The 24,943-nt window shown below is 35.3% G+C and overlaps 1 protein-coding gene across 7 annotated transcripts in view; it reads left to right on the forward strand.

Annotated features, from left to right (window-relative positions):
• The first annotated feature begins 3,201 nt into the window (after positions 1–3,201).
• The window catches only part of LOC112520719 (E3 ubiquitin-protein ligase UPL6), a 34,995-nt gene continuing 13,253 nt past the window's right edge, over positions 3,202–24,943 (forward strand). For 3 of the 7 annotated variants that reach the window (XM_025129215.1, XM_025129216.1, XM_025129217.1), the window contains exons 1-23: positions 3,202–3,798; positions 8,228–8,325; positions 8,416–8,543; positions 8,669–8,780; positions 10,008–10,188; positions 12,337–12,519; positions 12,740–12,922; positions 14,170–14,254; positions 14,405–14,523; positions 14,611–14,915; positions 15,000–15,096; positions 15,842–15,976; positions 16,071–16,154; positions 16,232–16,318; positions 16,925–17,065; positions 17,178–17,303; positions 17,965–18,063; positions 19,336–19,403; positions 20,458–20,524; positions 21,312–21,482; positions 21,576–21,665; positions 22,515–22,595; positions 23,172–23,245. In XM_025129215.1, the coding sequence (XP_024984983.1) occupies positions 3,640–3,798; positions 8,228–8,325; positions 8,416–8,543; positions 8,669–8,780; positions 10,008–10,188; positions 12,337–12,519; positions 12,740–12,922; positions 14,170–14,254; positions 14,405–14,523; positions 14,611–14,915; positions 15,000–15,096; positions 15,842–15,976; positions 16,071–16,154; positions 16,232–16,318; positions 16,925–17,065; positions 17,178–17,303; positions 17,965–18,063; positions 19,336–19,403; positions 20,458–20,524; positions 21,312–21,482; positions 21,576–21,665; positions 22,515–22,595; positions 23,172–23,245 (2,873 nt within the window). In that variant the 5' untranslated portion in view covers positions 3,202–3,639. The remainder of the gene's footprint in view (positions 3,799–8,227; positions 8,326–8,415; positions 8,544–8,668; positions 8,781–10,007; positions 10,189–12,336; positions 12,520–12,739; positions 12,923–14,169; positions 14,255–14,404; positions 14,524–14,610; positions 14,916–14,999; positions 15,097–15,841; positions 15,977–16,070; positions 16,155–16,231; positions 16,319–16,924; positions 17,066–17,177; positions 17,304–17,964; positions 18,064–19,335; positions 19,404–20,457; positions 20,525–21,311; positions 21,483–21,575; positions 21,666–22,514; positions 22,596–23,171; positions 23,246–24,943) is intronic. The other 4 variants (XM_025129218.1, XM_025129219.1, XR_003070070.1 and 1 more) reach the window with 4 other exon arrangements.

Genomic DNA, 24,943 nt, shown 5'->3' on the forward strand with positions numbered 1-24,943 from the left:
ATGTTGGTCTATTTAAAGGTAATGCAGTCCTTTGTTGGACTGCTTGTTGGTTTGAAACTCATCCTTGGCACCACATCCTGACTCTAGGATCAATTTGACAAAGAGTTGGATGGGTAGTTTTATCAAAAAAATAATTTTCTGGAGTCTTGAGTCATTTTATTTTCACAAAATGATCAAGTCACACTTGTGACTTCTCATCTTTGCTTCTCTGTTTCAATTATTTTAGGTTTGAGTCTTTTTGATTTTAAAGATAATCAATCACACTTGTTATTGATCATCGTTGCTTTTCTGTTTCACTCTAGGATTTTAGGCACTGATTTTCTATGCACCAAAAATAGAATAAACAATGAAGCTATGATGCAAATGTTTGAAATTAATGCCATAGCCACAATAACCCAAAGGTTAACCATCTTTGTTTTTAATTGAGCTTCTAAAACTAGCTAACCATTTCCAAAGATTTATATTGATTCAATTGGGCCTTCATTTCAATTTGGCCAAATTTGTAGCCTTGATACAATCACAATGAGGACATTGTTTCCCTTAAGTTTGGGGGAGGGTCCTAAAAGCACCAAGCAGTATAGAGTTCATGAAACATATGCACTAAGACCAAAAGACAAACAAAGAAACATAGTTCTATAAAGGCTTAAGTTTGGGGGAGCTAAGATTATGAAGGGCTATGGATATCAAGCATCAAGTCAGGAGTAGAACATTTCATTCAATTTTTTTCCCAAAAACATGCATACTTTGGCTATTGAATATTTATGCTCATTTTTTTAGTTTATTAGAAATTTGAGTCTTTTAATTTGTTATTTTCTGTTGTTTGGGGACAAACAACAATTCAAATTTGAGGATGTGATAAGTGTTAATTTATTAACCTTATTACATCATTTTCTTAACCATTTTTACTTGTTTTATTTGCCCATTAGTGTCGTAATTGAGTATTTTTATGTCATATATATATATATATTAGTATTATATCATATCTAATGTTAATTCCCTATTTATGAAGATTTTTGATGAATTTTGGGCCAAGTCCTACAGCAGTCCTGTAAGAGCATGTTTGGCAGAATCCTGTAGCACTAGTCAGTGAGCTACACTTTTTGTCTGGGCCGAATTTCCTTGGGCTGCTCCCTTGAAGCTGGTGGATTTAATGCCTTGGGCCTGGTCAAAACCCGTTTTTGAAGACCCCTTTTGTCTTATTAGATAACCCCCTTGTGCAAGCTCCCATTTCCCTATAAATAGGTACTTAAGGCTTGGTTTTATACATATAGATACACACAACCTTTGGGTTAAAACAATTACTCTCTAAATATTCTAGCTTTTTGTTTTATTGCTTTCGGTTTTCTTGCTTTCAACCAATAATCGAATTTGTGATTACATTCTCAAGTTTTAATTCAAGTGTTCGTATTTAATCTTCATCTCATTTCTGTTTTTACTTTCAAGTTATAAATGCTTTCCGACTTTCGTTACAAGTTACAATTAATCGATTTATGTTGCTTTACATTGGATTTCATCATTTGTGGCTCTCGATTAATTTCCGTAGACTAAATAATATGTTTCCGAGTGTTTGCAAGTAACTCTTTGCTTTTAGTAACGAAACTTGTCTTACAAGTTTCGTAACTTGGAGTGCAAGTCTTCCTTCTTTTCAAGCTTTCAATTGTGACATCTTAGTATACAAGTGTCTACTTTATGTCTTATAATAATTTTAATTATTAATATTTATCTCTTAGTAGTTTAATTTCAGTCTTTATTTTTCAGTCTTTTAATTTCTGCATTTACTTTTACTGCAATTTACTTTTTCTGCATTTTAATTTCCAGTAATTTACTTTAAGTTATTTATATTTCTGTAATTTAATTTCCAGTACTTTACATTTCAGTATTTTAATTTCTCGCAATTTAATTTTTGCAATTTACTTTTACGCATCAGTTATTTATTTTTCATTCTTTACATCCTTCGCCAGAAGAAACCGATCGATGATGGGCTAAACGCCTTAGCTTGGGGTGTAAAGGAAAATTAAGATCAAAGCCGATGTGAAAGTACAAAAGTGTCTTATTAGCATTATAATCTACTATTTGTTTTAGGTGAATAATATTTCATTGAAGATTATATTAAAATTAATTGACAACTTGTGTATGAAAATGCATTGACTTTCAGAGTTAAGATAAATAAAAAAATTTGAGGTAATAGAAGAAGACTATAAATAGCTTTACTATCTGACAAGTGTTATACTCCTACGGTGTAGGATGGTAACACTGTGTTGTGCTCGGATTCACGACGTCTAACATTAATGATATCGTATCGATAACATGTTGACCGGTGTGTACTCTTGGGAGGCCGTCTGACCTGATAGTTGATACTGTGACAGTTATATAAAATCATTTCGTGATTTTAGATAATTGTGACAGGAATTAGTGTCTTAATCAACCTTTGCACACTGTGCTTCTTTTTACAACTGATATTTTCTTAGTTGCTAATCAAACCTTCCAATTTTAGATAAATCAAATCCCTCGTTTCGCCATCTGAAATTAGTTTTTATAGATTGGACTTTTGAAGAACTTTGCAAAGCTGTCTCCGTGGGAACGATATCTGGTACTTTACCATTATTACTTGTTACGAGACGGTAGTAGTTCAAGGTGTATACTTATGCCGAGTTCTATTTTTGTGTTGAAATCTAAGGTTGAATAAACTGACGTGCAATACATTTACCAAAAATCTATATTGTTTAACTGGAAAGAAATATATTGTACTACTTAAATTCATAGTTTTTTTAATACGAATAGCAAAATCTCTTATAAATTAGCACAAAACAACATGAGTAACAAAAGGTTTTGTCATCCCACCATTTTCATTCCTATTCTGGTTTCGATTCAATAAAAAACATGCATTTTGCATTTGTTTTTATCTAGAGGGTGTTTAGGATTGCTTATAAAAACAACTTATTGACTTATTTTGCTGTGACACCGGTAATAAACAGTTTTGAGTATTTGAATAAACAAATTCTACTAGTGTCAAACAAATAATAAGAAATTTTTGAAAAAGTTAAATTATTCTAAATTATAATAATTTGATAAAAACTTTTATAAAAAAACATTAGTTGAAAATAAACAAACTCAAACAACCCTTTTAATACGAATAGTAGCCTTTGTTAGATAAGTTGAAAAATGAAGACTTTTCCACATCATCCCTTCTGGAAAATCTTTTTGGTTTCTTCCTCCCGACGAAAAGAGAGCTTCTCCCTGATATACATACAAAACCTATACATATATAAACCCCTCGAAACTATTTTCAATCTGATTCTTCTTTCTCGTTTCACGTCTCAATTCGGAACAAATTCAAGCATTTTCTTTTGAATTTTCGGTTTTCTTGCTTTCTAGGGTTAGAAGAATACAAGTATCGATTGCCAACTGCAAAATAGCAGAATTAATCAATCAATCAAAAGGGTTTGTTTCTTTGTATTGTGGTTAGAGCTTCTCCATTTTGGGTTTTTTGCTTTCGAAATAGGGCTGGAAGAATAGAAATATTGCCTGCTGAATACAGTTTAGTTGACTCGATCGATCAAAGGGTTTTTGTGTTGCTGTGGAGTTTTTGTATTTGGAGCTTTATTCCGAATTAGGGCTAGGGTTTAATCATCGAGAGTAATGTTCTTCAGTGGCGATCCTTCGAATCGGAAACGAGTTGATTTAGGCGGTCGTAGTTCAAAGGAAAGAGATAGAAAGAAACTTTTGGAGGAGGCGAAGTTAGAGAGGAGTAGAAGATCATGGATGCGTCAGCAAAACTCAGCTGCTCTCATAATTCAGGTTTATAACAATCACAATTCACGCACGCACAGATGTCTATACACATAAAGCAATAGTTATGCAATTATATACATGTATGTTCATATGCCGCATGACTAATTTGACATGGAAGTGGAGGTTCATAGACTTGCTATTCACAGACAGCAAATGCAAGTGCATCTTCTATGATCGTTCCACCTGATCAGAAGAGGCGTTTGTAAATTAGAATAACATGTATCCGTTACCTTATCTAAGAAAAAAAAAAGGAGAACATGGACATTGACTACCACCATGGCTTGCGTAGCATGATAGCAACCATGCTATTTTCATATATGGCTTTTAGTTTATGATTACGTTGCCTTTGGGACAAACACTCCTCAACATTAAAGCTAGCTAGAAAACATGAAACACATTCTTTTCGTTGTACTACTAGAAGCTTTCTGATTGCAATTATATTGATACAAGGATGAAAATCAGAACATATCATTTGTTCTTGAATTTCATTTTTTTAAATAGGAAATGGTACTTCACTCATGCTATTATGTTAGCATGCATGGGGAACTCTATTTGTCTTTGGCATTCTACTAGTCTCATCCTCTTTGCGTATGGCATCTCCATTTCCTTTGACAACATCCACCATTTCAAAACTCAACTATGGAGTCATATTTTGAAGGGACGTTTTTGAGATGCCACTTTAACCAACATATGACAAAGGTTTTTCCTTAGTGGATGCTATTCCAATGGGAACATGATGACTCAATCAACCTACATGTCTTACTTTTACAACAACACCCGAAGTTGCTTCGTGTATTGCTTGGCATAAACTAGACAATCAATTTGTTTGTCTTTTGTTGAACCTTTTTCATGGCTCACTAGATAATTTGATAATCCAATGTTTTTTCCTTTGTTTTAGCATATGATTATTGAACATGTTAACTGAAGCAATGTAACAACCATAGCATCACAGTAAGGAGTAGGATCTCAAGTAGATGTATTGTCTTAGAACTCCATTAATATCTTTTTCCTTTTTCCTTTTTCTTTTTTACGTGGTATACTTACCTAGTTAGGCAGTTTTCTTATTTAGAGGTAAGGTCTTCTATATATTGCTAGTATTAGTTGTCATTGGAAGATAGTTTTTGAATATTAATTTGAAAGGGGTTTTCTCCCGGTACTTTGTGTTTCGGCATTCTTCGGAATCAATGACACTAGAGTCTGTGTGTTTGGTATTACAAAGGAGTCAACAAATCCGTTTTGTTGCTATTTTACCATTAACTAATTAATTATCATAAATTGGGTTGAATTTTGTAGCTTTTTTTCCAACATCATCTTAATGTTTCCTCAAAGGTTTATTTTTTTAAAGAAATGGATGAACCCAATATTTCTTAGCTAGAAATCCTATTATTACAAGATTGGATCAAAGATTATAGTGCCAAGTCGGGGTTGTCTTACGGTCTTACCATTGTAGTAGATCATTTTGTTTGTAAGTTGTTATGATAGTCCAACAACATGGGAAGACCATAGACTAATTAAATGATTAATTGAGTACTGTATTTAGTCAATCCTTTGCAATTTATAACTAATTGACTTCTTTTTTAGATTACATCACACAATGCTTATTGAATTAGTCGGTATATGACTTCAGTGCATTTACAATAAGCTCCACTCAAAACTATGCTTGCTGTATAATTGTATATGCACATAGAACATAAGAACGAGGTCTTTTGAGTGGAATTGCACCTATCATATATAAGTTGAGAGGAAGATTTGGTGGTTTGAGAACATTTGTAGGAGGCAGATGTCGACTCCGGTAAGGTGGTTCAAGATTGTAGCTATCGAGGGGGTGGAGGGGCAAGCCGAGGAGGACTTGGTATGAGCAGCTGGGATTGGACATGGTGGCTTTAGACATATTCGAAGACATGACTCAAGTAGGTGTTTGTGGAGACATAGGACTAGGGTGGTTGATTTTGTTTGGGAACTTGTGTTTTTGTGGATGAGGGAGGGGGTTGGGGAGGTAAAGGGTGGTTTGGGGGAGGTTAGAGAGCCGACAACTAGATATAAGAGTCCTAGGATAGCTAAGGGGATCTTTGGGGATAGTTACGTAGCATTTGGGTGAGCTTAGCCAGGAGGGGTTATTTTGGCACACTTGTTCTATTGTTTTGCCACTCTTCGTTTGAAGGTAGTTCTTGTTTTAATCTTTTTTCTTGTTTAACATGTTAGTTGTTTTTTGCATAACTTTTTATTGCAATCCAGGGGTGTTCATGGAAACATCTCTATATTGGGTAGAGGAAATGTTTGTGTACGTTTTACCCTCCCCATACCCTACTCCATGTGGGATTTCTTGGGTTCGTTTGTTTTGGTTTGGTTTGGTTTGGTTTTATGACATTAGCCTGTGAAGTCTACTTTTTTGATAGGAAGGGGCGGTTCCTGTTCTTGAGACTAGATTGGCCTTTTGATATTGTATCTGCCAGTTGCATTCTTATTTTTTGGGCTCATTTTGGTTTGAAGTGCTGAATAAGCATAATTTCTATTTTCTGGCTGTGACAAAGACCTTTACTCCTGTCTCCATTGTGCTTTGTTTTTTTAATGTAAATTTTTAGGGCCACTCCCACCCTAATTATGTGTAATACTACCTGTTTATGTAGAATTTGTGCTCATGCAACATTATTTTTGACAAGTACGTGGGCTGATGAATTTTGTTTTCATGATGTAGCCACTAAGAGGTTGTTTTTTTTTGTCGCTTTTACTTTCTTATTGTGTAGTTGTTGCCTATTGTTTGCATTTGTGGCATGTCCTTGTGATCTTTGACAAGCCTTAATATCTTGACGACAGTTAGGCATTGCTTCCTTGTGGAGTATGGCATCTAAGAATTGGGAAAAGGTGGAAGATCCGAGGCACTTATGCCTTGTAGTTTTCATGCTGATTAAAATAACAAGGATGTGAGAAATGCGAGTCCTTGTTATACTATACCCCTTCTCTCTTTTCATGTTGTAGTTTATGTGTGACGTAGAATGAAAGTGAAATAAAACCAAATATGAGAGAAAACTTCAATATTTATTCCATGATCCTCCAAGGATTCAAAACAACATTTTATAGGCGAAACTAATTTTGACAGGCCGGCCAAAATTTCAAAAATGAGATTGATACTACTTTAAATAGAGGCGTGAAAATCAGAAACTGCTGATTTCACTATCGAACATAATAAATTAAAAATCGAAAATAACACAAAAAGTCTTTGGATCCCTAGATGAAGAAGTTTGGGCCCCGGAACGTGGACCAAACAGCCATAGGCCATTTAGAAAGGATCTGCCTGATCATGAGCTTTTCATGCATATCTTGATGGCCTCGTAACTCCAGGTGGATTGAAAGTTATGACTTTTTTGAGTTGGGCTTCTTTACAGCCTGTTTGCTTTCATCCCATTGATCCATGAAATGAGGTCGCCAATTCTTGGATCAGCTCCACGTCACTGTGTTGTGATCAATTTCAGGCCCATCTATTATGAACAACAATATCTCTTCGGTTGTTTCTAGAATGATGGAGTGGTACTTAGTCTGATGGAAGATTCATCCGGTGTATCAATTGCGAGTGTCCAGGAGAGATGGGCCTTTCGTCAGACAACTATTTTGCTTTACCCTCTCTGTGTTATTAGTATATAAATTCCCAAAACCAAATCTAGCCTAATATATCCCACTTGAAAGTAGGGTCGGGGTAGGATGTATCACTGCCCTCCATCCAATGGATAGAGCGTCTCCATGAAGGCCCTCGACTTGTGCAAGAGCATGAGCTAAAAGGTAAGAAGAACAAAGACTAATAAATAGAAAACATTAGAGTATAAATACTCACCAGAAAAAGATATTTGAAGCAAACAATTCACCTCATAATAGTGGATTACATGATGGCATCTTTATGTTGTCTTAGATGTTTGATTAACTCTTTCCTCTCAAAGCAATGCTATACTTAGCCAAGCTTTCACTGTTGGCTACACACTTTTTGCCCCTCAAATAATCAATTTATCGAGTATCGGTCCTGCTGCAAAGGTTGGTATTGGTAATTATTGTGCAAGAAAAGGTACAGGAATGCCATATCCTCTTGTGTGTTTGATCCATATTGCCTTCACAACTTGATTACCCACATGTAACTTGCATAAATATATACCCTTACTATACAATCATGGGCATACTTCCTTGTAGAAAATTCTTCATTAATTATTACCATTCCAAAAGGTCCAAGCATGAGTGGTGCAGGTGTAGGATTTGGTTACATTGCTGCTGAAGCTATTTTCTTTTAATGAATTCTTATGCTAACTGTTTGAGAATGTTAATAATACAACAGCTTGAATTGACATTTTGTTTTTCCTCTCACTTGCTGGTGCTCATTACTTTTTGGAGCAAATATATAGAAACTTGCTGAACAGCATTCTATGTTATGAACTTGACTAATCTCTTTCTGCAGAAATGCTTTAGAGGAAGAAAAGTGGTAAAAGCTGAGCGTGGTAATGTGCGAGAGCAATTTTATACCACTTATGGCAAGCACTGTGAAAGAGTAGACAGGTGCCATTTTATACCGTTTATGTTTATTTGGAGTTACCTTGTAGAAATCTGTGGCCATCTAACTCTTTTGTAGTTCTTCTCAACATTCAGGCAATGCTTTGGACCAGATTCAGATTTTCTTCGGGACTTGCTATATTTTCTTAGTCCACAGAACGTTTCGGACTTCTCCACCCTTGTGGAGGCATGCCGTTTGCTTTCACAATTTGCCAAAGACAGTGGTGCGTTTTTCATCTGTCCGATGGAGATCTTCATTGTTAGATGTCCATCTATATGCACTCATTCCTCCAGCTTTTAGTTAGGAAAATATCTTTTAGGTACTCACAGCTGTTTTTTTGTATGGCAGGGGATGTTCTAAACCTCTTTGGTGGCCCAGATTATTCATCTAAGCATGCTCTGGTGAACTACAGGGTGAAGAAACTTGTTTATGCCTGTATTCAAGCTGTACATCATAATAGGTTTGTTTCATGTGTATCTTATGCAGTATATTATGTTTCAAATGCTATTGACAGAGTATTGAGGTCATTCATCAAGTGTATTTGGTGATAATTTTATTAATATATTTCCTTGCTTGGTCTTTAGCTTAGTTACTGGATGATTTTGTTATGCTAGTTGAGTACCTTTTTAGCCATACCTAGTGAAAACAGATGATACGTTTCAGGCTATAAACATAACAGATCTTTTCTGCAAAGAGATAACCAGCAGCTCATAGGTACTAGGATGAAGGAAAATATGTAATATATGTGTTGAATTTTCTACGAAATTTTGATGAGCCATCATGTTTATGAGGATGTAAACATGATGTCTTAATTGTAGTAAGTTGTGCTTCTTGTTTGTTTGTCTTGGTTTAATGAGTTGATAATGATATGATAGCCAAAGGGATGATGGACAAGTTTGGTAGCTATAAATTTTAACTAGAAAATCACTTAATCTGTTATATGGTTTGTTGCTAATCTTAACTAGTGTGGTTTAATGAAGTATTTATGTTAGTTTATGCTCTTCGCAACCTGCTTGCCTAAAATAGTATAGAACCATTATATCACACCCTTCCCTTCTAGAAGAGGGTACTTGAAGATACATGTTTAAAACTTTATATGAAAGAGCAACTGAAGATCCAGTCACTAAAAAATGATTAAATATAATGTGGATGACTTCATCAGCCAGTATCCTCCCTTGGACTTCAGTTCAGTTTTTAATTTGCAAGAAAAAAAGCAATGGTTGCAGTAGACAAGATCTGAACCACGTTAACCAAGTTACTGTGAAACAACAGACGTACTCTGTTGTAAAAAATGAAACACTATCAAAAAGCTAACTAATTCTGCTTCACCTCCTGGTAGATGCTCTGATTGCCTCCTCATAGGGGTATGTCTCTTCTTTCTTTAATGGACTAGTTCTTTCACCATTTCTAAGTGGATGTTCTATTGTGGTTTTAAGTAAGTGCCTATATTTTCATCATAAACACATATAGAAGGGTTTCTTTTATTACGATTATAGAAGTTTCCTTATGATTAAGGTCTGTAGTTGCTCTTTTATATGAACATTTTTGCACATGTTGCATGTGTCCTGCTCTTAGACGGGAGAGGCTAAATGGCCAAAGTTAATGATCTCTTCTTTCCCATGGAGTAAAGTATAGTTTCAGATAAATCCTTGCTGCCGAAGACTTTCTTATGTATTGTTTTGAACAGATATCAGTTAAAGGATCAACTGTTATCCACATCTTTGGACTCCGGTACATCAACAATTATCTTGTTGAAAGCAGCAGCATTGTTGATTGATCCTAAGCTTCCATGGTCATGTAAGATAGTCAGCTATCTTATGCAACAAAACATATATAGGATTTTCCGGGAGATTGTTATTACAGGAAAGGTATGTTCTCCAACCTGCATATTCTTTTAGTTTAAGCTTATCATTGTACTTATTATCTATTATACAATTGTTGTGCTTCTCAAACTATATATGAATATACACAATAGAAAAACAGTGTTCTCTTTTGGCGAAATAAATTTAATCTGAGAATGGGCATGAGTTTGTGTTTATTTCCTTTAGTTGTAAATATCTGTTATAAGTTGAATGTTGCAAGGTTGCACAAGGCTTATGTGATATCAATATATTAACACTATTGACAATAAAGGCATTTCAGTTGTCATGAGATTTTCATTAACATAGAGATATGCTGTGTAAAATTTGGTGATTATCATTTTTCAGTAACTAAGTTGCATATTGTATATTTTTCTTATGAGTTCACTTGTACATCATCATCCAGAATTCATGTTGCAAAAATAGAAGTAGCAGGGATCAAAGTCTTCAAAAATGGAATCGAGCCTCGAGGCGGTCCGAGGCGTAAGCCCCGAATATATAATACAATATTTATACAAAATATATGTATATATACAACTAAATATATACTCAAAGGCAATATATTCAACTCAACAAAACAATGCGTTTAGTGTTTACTAACAAAGAAAATATATATTATACACACACACACACATATGTGTACATATTTATTTGTATACAACCATATATACACATATAACATCTGTTTACAAGTCCAAATGTAGCAGGTACAAAATATATACATACAAAATCACACACACACACATTTATATACGAACTATACTAACAAAGAACATATATATATATTTATATATTGATATACATAAAATAATCTCCTCGGTAAGATATATATATGTATATATATATATATATATATATGTTACAAATTCGATTGCAGCATGTACAATATCTAATTTGCAAGCCTTCTCCAAAAAAATAATTGCAGCACTGAGTGGAAGAACAGAGCACTAACATAGAAAAAAAAATATTATATATATATATATATATGACTATGTGTTTGTGATTGTGTGATAGTGGGAGAGATGGCACACTAAGGAACAACACTATTTATGTTTGAACAACACTATTTATGTTTGACTGCCTTACAATTTTCTAGTTTTTATTATTCAAATACATGGAGTCGACCTCCTCAATTCTGCCCACCGCCTCACTGCCTCTGCCCACGCCTCTAACACCTAAGGCGTATGACCCAATTGTTAGAGGCGCCACCTCATATTCTTTTTTTGGACGCCTCGCCTTGAGGCGAGCATCAAGGCGTGTGCAGCGTGTGCCTCCCATGCCTTTTAAAACCATGGCAGGGATGATGCTCAGTTTAGTTGGGTTTATATGAGAGTGCTTATGTCACTGCCTCTATGCCAATCAAAGAGAAATCAACATTGATTTTGCAAGTCCTTACCAGTCACATCCTTAGCCTAACTATGTAACCCTAACCTTCCGGCTTTACATTTCTTCCTGCACCCTATATGTTCCTGAAATCTATTAGGTGTTAGCTTAAAGGCATGCTTGATGAGGACTTGCTCTTTCTAATTCTGAATGCAGTCAAAACTCTTTTTTTTCTTGTATTGTTACTGAAAGGGAGTAGATCATTACATTTTTGTAAATAATGCTGCCAAAGTATTCTGAGAGAATAAACTGAAGCCCAAATGCAAATATTTTTGTGTCAGTGAGTTATAACAATTCATCCCTCAGGAGGATACACATTTTTTGAGTCATTGATCTTTTTGGCAAACACACAAAGTGCTCTTTTATATTTGAATAAAAGGATCATGTTAAGATAAGTTTCTTTGATGGATAATTTATCTCAGACCATGTGGAGAAGTTAATGAAACTCGGTGCATTGTGATATTAGAAGGTGATGCCTTGCAAGAAAGATTATAGTTAGAAGGTGATGCCATGCAAGAAATATTCCTTTAAAGTGTCATATAACACATGAATGGCTGTTGGATCTTTAATTTTTTTGTAGTACCAAGACCTTAAGTGAACTTCTCTTGTGCTTTATAATTTGACCTTGTCTACTACAAGCACATGATATTTTTGTTGAGAGGTATATATTTCTAGTTAGACATTCAGGATAATTGTAAACAGTACTATGTTTGCTAATGTGCTAATTTTATCAATCTAATCCTATGTCAAATGTTGGTGGGTTTTGTTTTGTAGGAAAGTTTAAACTGTGAAGGCTGTGTCGGAAAAGTATCTTTGATGGAGAGGGTTCTTGCCCTAGTTATTGCTCATACCGGTCAAGGACATTGTGTTTGTCAAGATATCGACCTACAATGGAGTTTTGCCTCCCAAATTCTAACAATTCCGTTTTTCTGGCAGATTTTTCCTTACCTAAAGGAGGTAATTTTGTCCTAAAAATTCTGCAATCTTAACTTTGTTTCAGTAGAATGCCCTTAAGCTGAATCTTCTTTCAGTCTTACACTTATTGTACATTTCGTTGCAGCAAATAGTTTGTGTTTGCATTTTTATACGGAACATAAATCCTTTCATTTTCTCCGGCAATAGCTCTTCATTTGATTTGATCTTGAAATATTTTTGCAATTATTGTTTCTATGTCCAGATTTATGTTTCGCGGGGGCTGTGTCAGCATTATCTCAATAAGATGGCAACATGTACAAAAAGTTATGAAAAAGTGTTACCTATTGACATATCAGCTGAATTCCCTGCTTATGCTTGCCTTCTTGGTAATTTACTGGAAGCAGTTGGAGTTGCTTTGACTCGGCCTGCATGTTCATATGATATGGTAAGGAAGTCTTGCTTTTCACTGCAAGAGTGCCATCTATTTCTCTCTTTGCTTGTAATGAGGGCGTAATGACTATTAAGAATATTATACTGCTTAGGCGGCTAGAGTGAAGCAAACCTGAATTTATATTCCCTTTGCCGAGCATAATAGTGGCGTTTTTTATTTTTAGTAGGGAGTGCGCAAATTGAACATCTTCCTTTATGAAATATATTTCGCAGGTGTGTGTATCTGATCTATATGTCAAAAAAGAATACATTAAACCAATGCAATTGTTAGAGATTCTATTTTTTTACAACTTCATCAAATTGTTTATTGGTGCTTCCACTAGTTTTCTGAGCTTTTTTCATTTAGATAATTCTGTGGGTTTTTTCTTCCCTAGCCCCTGAATAAATTTTAAACAAGTCCATAATTGTGCTTATCAAATAAAAGTCCTCTCAAATTGATGGAGTAAGTGAAGTCATGCTAATTTGTCATTGTTTGGATTGAGGCGTAAGTGCACTTCATATGAAATTTTGTCTCAGAATTCTTTGCCATTCCGATCATTTCATTTACTCTTTTTATGATCAAATGCTGCAGCATAGAATAGTGTTCAGTTTTGTTGATTGTTTCACATTTGCTATTGCATGCTGGTGAATGGACGAAGTGAATGAAACACATGAAGGATATGGAAACAATAGAGCATGCACAAGTTTCCACATGATTTTTGAATATTCTTGTCTTGGTATATGTGTTTGTGTATATAAATTTTTCTTATAAGCTAGCAGATAGGGATTTCAAAATGAGATTGAAGGGGATCCAACCCTTTTTAGCATTAGTCATTCCCATTTCATGGTGTTGGTCTGGATCATTTAACCTTACCTAGAGGTGTGTTCTATGTGCTCGATGCCCTATTATGATCTTGCAAGTAATAAGATATGATCAGTTTTGGACTCATTTAAAGCAATAAGTTCCTTTATTAAAACCATGTCGAGTAAATAGATATTAGAAAATGCAAGTGACTTCACATGCTAAGCTTCATATGATCAACTTAATAGGTTTTCAGTGTGGACTTCTCAGTAGTTCTATCTTGTATATATATATATATTTGTATATCGATGGAGTAAACAAACAAGGGCGGAATAGCGTAGGGAATAAAAAAGGACACGAGTGTCACTGTTGATTTTGATTGCTTATTAATGTGCTGAACATATGTTAATATTATTATGTAAAAGTATAATGCTTTCCACTTTTTCTCTTTCCTTGATCAGGCCATAGACTTTGCTACTGTTGCAACATTATTGCTGGAGGTACTTCCTCCTATACAAACATCAAATACAGGAAGTAGAGAAGAAAGTATGTTCTCCAAATATTACTGGAATTGTCTTCTATTACTTGGTTTCTGCTTTTTTCAAGTTCATTTTATCTATGCACCATTTGTGACACATGATTATTGAATCAGCCTTTAAATGTGTTTCTTGTTTCAAAAATGTTAATGTACTGCAGATTCAGTATTGGGTGATGACGATATGATTACTGATGATGAACCAGCTGTTGCACCTCTTAGTAAGGAGTTGGAAAAGCAGATTTCAAATGCAATAGATCCACGCTTTCTTTTACAGCTGGTATGCTATTTTGACATTTCATACCAGTACATTTATGCGTCCAACAATTTCTGTTTCAGACCTTAACTCTTTTTACTTGCCAAGCAGACAAATGTTCTGTTTGGAGGCTCTTCACTTGATGCTGATTCATGCAAAGATAAATGTAATGACAACGAAGCGGCAGCTGTTGCTGCAGCGTGTTCTTTTCTTCACGTGACTTTCACCATTTTACCCCTTGAGCGTATCATGACAGTTCTAGCTTATAGAACAGAGTTGGTATCTGTACTCTGGAATTTCATGAAGCAATGCCATGAGAAACAAAATTGGTCCTCCTTGTCTGCTGTATCACAGTACCTGCCAAGCGATGCATTTGGTTGGCTACTGCCTTTGGCAGTTTTCTGTCCTGTGTACAAGTGTGCATCTTCTCTTTTGATCTTTAAGTTGTGTATGTTAGTCTAAGAATTCAAGCGGAAAATAATGTATTGCACACTTATCAGGCACATGCTTATGATTGTTGACAATGAGGAGTTCTATGAGCAAGAAAAGCCGTTGTCACTCAATGACATCAGATTATTAATTGTTATCCTGAGACAGGTACTCTCTGTTACCGTATGATCTACCATTCCATATAACCATTGAAGTCGTAGGTTCTAAATTTTAGTTCCTATTCTACAATTTGAAGTATTAAGCCAATTGAGAGTATTATGTACCAACGGAAGGCTGCCAGTATTCAGTTCAGTTACCAAAGGGCCATTGGCCCTATGGTATCCAGTAACCCAAATTAACCCCTGACCTCATTAAAGGTGAGGAGTGTGTATGAGTCCGTTTCCAAAAAAAAAGTATTCGGTTCAGATGAACCATGATACACAAGCTCTTATACAGAATCTTAGCATGTGCAAGTTGGAAGTACCCATATACAGTATTCTAATGTAATGTTGAAACCGAAAGGATCATACTGATATTAGTTGGCCAATCTGCGAACATTCCCTAGCCTGAGAAGAAACCTAAACATCAACTGGCAGCAGATGGAATGGTAGATAGTTTATTCTAGCTCAAACTGTTTCACAATTAGAAGGACTACGGACTACCATGTAACTTCTCAAGGATAAAACATAGAAATGTTTGGTTAATAAGCCATTTTACATCTGTATATTGTTTCTTTCTTTTCATATCTAGTAGTTATCAAGTATTCCTGATGACAAAGTTGATTAAATGACCATAGGTTAATGGATTTCCAATAAGAAATCATGTTATACTGGGTTTATTGTAATTCTGTCTACAAAATTCAAGTTTGGCAACTATCGTCCATGCAAGTAATTATGCTTGTTTGCTTCTTCAGGCTTTGTGGCAGATTCTTTGGTTAAACCCTGTGGCACCAATGAAATTTACTACAAACACTCTTTTCTTAAAGAAGCACCGTGTAGAATTTGTTCAGTATAGGGTTAGTGTTGTGGCATCTGAACTACTTTCCCAGGTATGACTATGCATTGCATATTGTAGTTTGACATCGGTTGACAAGGACATTGTCCACATTTTGATTTGTGATTTGCGTAAATCTACAATTGCAGTTGCAAGATTGGAATAATAGAAGGCAGTTTGCACACCCAAGCGACTTCCATGCTGATGGTGTCAATGATCACTTCATTTCTCAGGTAATACTATTTACTTGCTTCACCTATTGATTATTATAAGACTGAATATTTGGTCTAAAGGATACATTCCTCTACAGGCTATGATTGAAAACACAAGGGCATATGACATACTAAAACAAGCTCCTTTCTTGGTGCCATTTACAAGCAGAGTTAAATTATTCACTGTGAGTTATAACTTCATTTCAATTTTCCAATTCATTTATATGTTTGCAGGTGTCAAAGCATATTACATAAATTTAACCCTGGTGTACATTTTGATTGTTATACTCATGACTCAAGCAAGCTGAAGTTGTTATTCCAAACTACTAATGTGTAGCCAACAATGATACCTATTACCTAATAACTAATTATATGGAGTGTGATGTCTCTAGGCCAAAAATGTTGAAACTACTAATGGGTGGGTCAGGGGAGTCTTTGAAAATTGAAAGTCTGTTGTCTAACAATTATGATAACTGAAATCTGACTTCTACCTTTGCTATGCTTGACCTAGACCTATCTGTACTAACACTCTTCTCTTGATGCAAGTCACTGGTTTCAGACCTCCATTCCAGATCTCAGAAGAAATGTTCTTAAATTTTCTTTTTGAATAGATGTCACCCGAACCCTTAGATATTCCCATTTCTTACATCATCAATCCTTCTAAATCGTATATCCATTCTAGGAGTGTGAATAATTACATACATTAAATAATTCAAAGGCTAGAGAATCATTCTATTCATGCTGTTTTTGCAGTTTTAGTTTCTAATTTACAGTTGTATTAAACTCTACAGTCACAGCTTGCTGCGATCAAGGAAAGGCCTGGGTCTCATTCTCTTTTTAACCGAAGCAGTTTTAAGATAAGGCGAGACCATATACTGGAAGATGCTTTTAATCAGTTAAGCACATTACCAGAAGAGGATCTTCGTGGAGTGGTAGAGTCTTGTATACGCATATGCTTTGAAACTGGTAGTGAAGCCCATCACATTATTGGTTTTGTTTTATTATGTTATTGACATCTAGTTATTTTCTTGCCTTCTCATGTAGATTCGGGTTACTTTTGTCAATGAATTTGGAGTGGAGGAGGCTGGTATTGATGGTGGTGGGATTTTTAAAGACTTCATGGAGAATATCACTCGAGCAGCTTTTGATATGCAGTATGGACTATTTAAGGTTGTAAAAGCTCTATTCCTGCTATAGAAGGATAGTTTCTTTAAGGTTTTGCAATCTCTTTTTTTCTGCTATAGAACATGGTCTCGTTTCTCAAATAATATTTTGAATGAACTTTTGTTCTTTCATTTTATCCATTTTATCAATTGTTATGCTGCAAACTAATGCTCTAAAACCATAGTTACTTGTTTTTGAAATTGCTGCTTAATTACAAGCCTCGGGGTGGACAAACCTAATGCTGAAAGCAAAGCGATAAAACTTGCACTATTTTTCCTTGCATAAATTAAATATCTTTATAACATGGTTGATTTGTGATTGACACCAATGCTCTCAAGTATCAAATCCTGGAACTTACTTTTTGTGATATATGATCGTTTATGAGATTGATTTGAACTCAGAGCCAGAGGTTTGGTTTTACTTTTATGGTATTGTGCTTAGCCGATAAGACGTCTTAGTATCTCCATTGCCCAATATTTAAAATTTCTTAATACGCTATTATTTTCACTGGAAAGCAGCAATCTCAATAATTTGAATTTGATATAGAAAAACACCTGATTTTTTATTAATTGCTTTGAGGGTGATGTGAATATAATTAGTCCATACACATTCACTTTGTGTTTACCTATTCTCTGTAAAGTTTAATCTTTGTTTTTGATATACGTAGGAGACAATCGACCACCTCCTCTATCCTAATCCTGGATCAGGAATGATACACGAACAACATCTCCAGTTTTTCCATTTTCTTGGAATTATTCTTGGAAAGGTATGAGTTGTATTTATGAAACTATCTGCTATCTACTACTCCTTGGATCATTAATAATTGCATGCCATCAATTATACACATCATCTGATGCAAAGTTCAGTTTTCCAATGTACATCTGTTGAGTGGTCATTGTCATTAGTAATTACATGCTATTAGTTATTCACATAATCACTGGATCTTTTAAGCTTCATCCAAGAGTGTTGCATGTCGTATAACAAACTGTCTGCTTTTATTTTGGGTTATGGTACTTTTGATTTTACCTTATGCACTTTTAGCATCTTACTTTCCTCTTTTAGAACATGAGTCTTGCTGCATAATTCTGTATTTTTGGTCTGCACCACAATGCTTTAACTGCATAGAGAAGATGCTTGTGTGGCTGTGTTGAGAGACTGCATGCTGTTTTTTGGTTATATTATGTGTCTTCTATTAGATTTTTAGACATTTGGTGATATATTGTACTGTTGATTGTTGTATAGGTGACTTTCTGAACGACTTCTTTTTGTATATTTGGTTTTCTTGTGTTTATTTGATCTGCATCACAATGATTTGACTGCATATGAGAACATATTTGTGTGGCTGTGTTGAGAGACTTCATGCTGTTTTTGGTTATATTGTGGGTCTTCTATTAGTTTTTTAGAGGTTTGGTGATTTCTTATACTGTTGATTATTGGATAGGTGTCCTTCTGGATGGTTTCTTTTGTGTATTTGGTGTTCTTTCCAATGACAATTTTATAAGTTCTTAAATCTCATTTAGGTTGGATGTTTGTATTTGCTGTGTATAATTATTCTCCTGTTATATGAATAAGCACAATTTATTCACCTAGCAGCAAAGGGAGAAAGAAGAAAAGTGTTATTGGATCAGATATGCAGAATGACATAATTGGTCGATGTGGAATAAACCATGTACTGTTCATAGGCTCTTTTCTAGAAGTGAAGCCTTAGCCCAGCTTTCAGAAAATATCTTTGGATCTTATTTGACATTTGTACCTTCAGAGTCAATTTAGTGCTCCAGCTGAGCTCAATGAATTTAACCAAACTAAGATGTTAGCAGGTTATTCTGATGGCAATTAGACCTGAATGGAGTGTAGGTTTAGCTTGGCCTGTAATAACATTGAGTATCATTTTGCGAGTACAGTGTAGTAACCGTATCTGTTGTGTGCCTCACTTTTAAATCATTCCATATGAACTGAAGTAATTCAGTTGCACTTCAATCAACTTATATTTGTTATGGAAAGTTATGATGAATTCTTGCTATTCTTATTGATGTTGTAGGCTATGTTCGAAGGGATTCTTGTTGATATACCATTTGCAACTTTTTTCTTGAGCAAACTAAAGCAAAAGTAAGTTCCCCAAGGTAGCCTTTACTTATTTCCTTGGTGTGTTTATCTAGTCATGTTAAACTACATTTTTCGTCCTACTGCTATCTAAGCGTTCATACATATGCAAACTGGCCTAATTGTTTCATCTGGGACAACCACTTAGCAAAGGTGGTTAGTTATACACTGCTAATGGAGTACACAAGTTTCTAGCATTCAATTATTAATTTCTCTGTTCCGTATGGATAAAAAAATAGATGGGTAGAATAGAACTAACAGAAGAAAACAATTAAGTTATAGGCTGACTGGGATATCTATGATGTCAGATATCTTTCTGAAAGATAGTCGGATGTTAGGATGCCTTTTGCATGAAGTTTTGGTGTTTCTCTATCATTGTCACGGAAGATTTTAGCTTCTTTTTAGTTTTTACATATGGAAATATATCCTTAGTTCTTGATGTCGTTGAAGTTTCAAGTGAGATAACTCATCACTTTTGCACACTTTTTTATCATGTTGCTTAGTGGGGTTGCAAATTTGAGCTTATATGTAGTTGATGTAAATTACTATGATTACATTTTGTAACAATTTGCACATGTTAGAAATATAACTTTTGGTCATGTATAGTCTCTACTACTTTGGAGTGTTCAACTCTTCCCACATGCATTGTCTCTTGAAAAAGAAATATGCATACCTAAATGATGTTAACCGGTGATATTAAAGCAGTCAGAATACCCCTGTTCTAAGCCTTGTGGAATCATTTAGTTTCAATAATTCATTAATTTTAAAGAAAAATATTATATCTGCCCTTCTTGAGAAAGAGAAAAATTTCATTACATTTTGGGGTCTGTTAAATATAGCCTCATAAATAAACCTTGTTATCAGGATTCAAATTATATCGACTGCTATTTAGTACATGCATGCATGTGTGCCTGCATATATGCCACTGTGATCAGCTGCTCATATGGTTCTGGAAATTGTTTACTTGTTCATGTGCTAAATTTTATCTGAACATCTTTACGTCATGCCTTTTTTTTTGTATGTGCATTATAATGCATATTCTAATTAGCATCTCCTTCAGGCACAACTATTTAAATGATTTGCCTTCCTTGGATCCAGAATTGTATCGGCATCTTATCTTTCTAAAGGTTTGTTGGTTTCTCCTTTTCAACCTGCATATTTGTGTAATAACTCAATGAAATAAATGGTTTGTAACTAAACGATAATGTCATGTGAGAAAAGAGATATAAGCTCTTGTAGGACATTGTTTTTGCCTACATCTAAGATCGGAAGTGAAAAGGATTCAGCTTTATTAGATTGCACTCCAAGGCTGTGCCATTGACCTATTGAAGAAGTAGTTTGATGTATTGGTGTAGTTGAATTCAATATATTATACTTGGTATCGTTGTATCCTTAAACCATTCTTATGGTCTAATTGGCTGTTGTTAAATGCAAAGCTTATCCCTTATGGTCTATCGACCCAAAGAAAAAGAAACGAAATGGCTGCTGCAATACAGATCAGTGATTTGAGAAATTTCTTCTCCCCTTGCTGATCTCTTTTTCACCAAGCCAATTAGCACAGTGTCAGTAGCTGATAAGAATCCCCACATTTTATTTATTCCATCCTGTTTTTGGTGTTTATGTGGTTATTTTTTCATGTCATGGAACTAAATTTTTAAATGTGTCTAGCTTTAAATGGAAAATTATGATTTTGGTGTAAAAAATGAGATCAGCTTCAACATTCAGGTAGTCTGCACTTTTTTCTCTTTTCATAAAACCAAACCAAATGAATTTTGTATAACCCACTTGGAAGTAGGGGAATGCATGCAGACCTGTCTTCTACTTGAAAGAGTAATTTTCCCTTTTCATGTGACTTCCAATATTGATTATGTATGTGAACTTACTTCTATAAAATTTTATGGATCTCATCTGCAGCGTTATGAAGGTGACTTGTCAGAGTTAGAGTTATACTTTGTTATTGTTAATAATGAATTTGGGGAGCAAACAGCAGAAGAGCTGATCCCAGGTGGAAAGAATATACGGGTTGTGAATGATAATGTTATCACCTTTATTCATCTTGTTGCCAATCACCGCCTGAATACTCAGGTTTTATGCCTTTTCTCCCTATTTCTAAAAATTCGATGCTGTTTCCTTCTTCTGCTACATGGACTTGTAATATTATGCATCATCTGTTTTCAGATACGTCAACAAAGTTCGCATTTCTTAAGAGGATTTCAACAGCTTATACAGAAAGATTGGATTGACATGTTTAATGAGCATGAACTTCAGGTCTGTGATTCTTGAGTGTACCATCAAGCTTCTTGTTCAAATATGTTATTCCTTCGTATAATTTTGTAGTTATACCTTTTAAATATCTATATTTTAGGAAAGAAGTGTTATAATTGATACTGCAACAAGGAGCTTGTTTGAATATTATTGTTGCTTACTCATATCTAGTTTCTCAAAATTAGCATATCTGTCTCTCTCTTTCTCTTTGTATATTGCTATTATTTGCTCATATCTAGCTTTTCAATTTTCAGCACATATGTATTTCTCCCTTCCACACTTTTCACTAGCCGGGGGTTCTTCCCGGAAACAGCCACCCTACTCTTTAGGGTAGAGGTCAGGTGTATTGTGTGTACATTTTACTCCCCCGACCCCACCTCTGGGTGGGATATATTGTGCTCTGGATGGCCTATATAAAGACTCCATACCAATTGGACACAGATGTTGGTAGCTGAGTAGCTCATATCTATTCACTTTGTCCTAGAAGTCACCTGTAGTCAACTTAGGAAGCTTAAGGTTATGAAATGGACAAGTAAAGCTTCTACTTCATATTCCAATAATAATGACCCTGATTTATGCTAGGTGGCTACATACTTAAAGGTCGAATAAGAACCTCTTTTAACTGTTCCTTCTTTGACAACGAACATGTGTTGCTTTTTTGTTGTTCTATATTTTGAAGTATCATCTTTACATGACTCATTGTCGTATGTGGTAGTTGGTTTCCTGGCACTTGCTCTTTGTTTCCATTTAGTTAATAAAATCTATTTGTTCGTTTTTTTGTTTGTTTCCTCTATCATATTATTCATTCCACTTACTTGACTTCTCTGTTTTTTTTCACCTATTTTTGTGCAGCTTCTGATATCAGGATCAGTCGACGGTATCGATGTCGATGACCTTCGGTCAAACACAAATTATGCTGGTGGCTATCATCATGTATGTTGAATGTTTGTCTAATCTGAAATCTATAATCCAAAACTTTAGTTCTTTGGACTTGCCCTATGTAGTCTTTAGCGGCATGGTCTTGTTTTCTGGTTGGTTTCAGTTGACATTTGATGTTTCCTTTATATCATTTGAAACATAGGCATACATTTCAACAAGCAAATTTAAGTACTAAGAAAGGTTGAGGCACAAATCAAGTGGCATATGGTTTGTGCCTCACAGCTAGATGAGTGTTCCTTCCACTCTTTCTGAATTGCTAGTGTACAGGAAGTTATATGTTGTATGAGATCCGATGAAGCTAGCTTTTCTTCTATTATTTTGCCAAGAGTCTGCTCATGGGGGTTCGACTTCTAGAAACTTCGTTCCTTCAGGCACACTGTGGTCACCCTATTGAGTCAACTGGATTTGGTAGTATCTGGTTTTAAGTCCAATATGACTCACTCATTATGAACTGGACTTTTATAGTACTTTTAAGGAGATATCACTTTTTTTTTATATTCACCTGGCTCGAATGCTTCTACGTCCCTTGTTTTTGCTACTGAGCTACATACATGCTGTTCAACTCCACAGGAGCACTATGTCATTGACATGTTTTGGGAGATCCTCAAGAACTTCTCCTTGGAGAATCAACGGAAGTTTTTGAAGTAAGTTTGGCTTCTTTGACATATTAATACTGTTAGAAATTACTGGAAATCTCTTGGTGAATTTGGATGCGTGAGGCAGAGAATTTTATTAGATGAAAATTGAACAGAGATTACAAATGATTAGCCTCCATTTATTTATAGGCTAAACAAGAAAGAAATAACAGACTAACAGAACTAGCAACCAGCCGTCTACCAGTTGTCTTCCAGAATTAAAGTCACACCCGACAAATCTCCACCTTGACTTCAGTTCTACAAAGATTCTACTTCCAGTTATCAATGTTTAGGAGATCTAAACAATATCTGAACTTGTTTAAAGAAACAAATTTAGTAAGTGCTCAGCTGGGTTATCATCAGTCTTCACTTTCTTCACTTTAGTTCTTCTTTCTGATCGTATGAAATGACAACTAACGTCTATGTGCTTTGTTCTTTCATGATGCACCTGATCTTTCGCAAGACAAATAGCACTTAAACTGTCACAAAAAATCACAGCTTGATCTTGATGAAATCCAAGATCTCTAAGCAGACCCTTCAGCCAAATCCCTTCCTTGGCAGCCTATGTAAGTGCCATATATTCAGCCTCTATTGAGGATAAAGCAACTGATGGCTGTAATGTTGCTTTCCAGCTTATTAGGGCATCTCCAACAGTGAATACATAACCCGTTAATGATCTTCGATTGTCAAGGTCAGCTGCATAATCTGAGTCTGAATACCCAGCAACAAAACTGTCTCCTTTTCCTCCATAAATGAGACCCACATCAGCTAAACCTTTAAGATACCAAAAATTACGCTTCACAGCAACCCAATGTTCCTTTCCTGGACAAGCCATATAGTGCGAAACGACACTAATGGCATGAGCTATGTCAGGCCTAGTACAGACCATAACATACATAAGACTTCCCACAGCACTTGTATAAGGAACTCTGCTCATATACTCCACTTCAGCTTCTGTTTGAGGAGCCAAAGCCACCGATAACCTGAAATTCGCAGATGATGGAGTGCTCAAAGGCTTTGCCGAAGCCATACCAAACCGAGTATCTCCAAAATGTAACTTTTCTGTGACAAGAAAAGTTTATGTCAAGATCTGTCTTGAACTATTTCCATCCCAAGTATCTTTTGAGCAGCCCCCAAATCTTTCATATCAAACTCAGAATTAAGGAGTTGTTTCAACCTCTTAATGTCAGCCATATCTCGAGCTGCTACCAACATATCATCCACATAAAATAGCAAATACACACGTTAACCATCAACTACTTTCTTATGATATATGCAAGCAATCATAAGGGCTTCGATTAAAACCATGTTTCACCATAAAGCTGCCAAATCGCTTATACCACTGCCTTGCGAGATTGCTTCAACCCTTAAAGCAATTTCTTGAGCTTACAAACATAATCTTCCTTTTCTTGAACCACAAATCCCTCCGGTTGACTCATTTAAATTTCTTCCTCAAGATCTCCATGCAGCAATGCTGTTTTAACATCCAACAGTTCCAACTCCAAATTTTGTTGTGCTACTAGTGCCAACAACACTCGAATGGATGTATGACGCACCACAGGTGAGAAGATTTCATTATAATCAACCCCTTGCTCTTGGCTATAACCTCTAGCCACCAAACGAGCCTTAAATCTCACATTTTCAGCTCTTGGCAGCACTTCTTTCTGCTTAAAAATCCACTTACAGGTCACAACTTTTCTGCCTTGA

The sequence above is a fragment of the Cynara cardunculus genome (assembly GCF_001531365.2).
Source record: "Cynara cardunculus var. scolymus isolate 2C chromosome LG 11, CcrdV1, whole genome shotgun sequence".
Taxonomy (NCBI): Eukaryota; Viridiplantae; Streptophyta; class Magnoliopsida; order Asterales; family Asteraceae; genus Cynara; species Cynara cardunculus.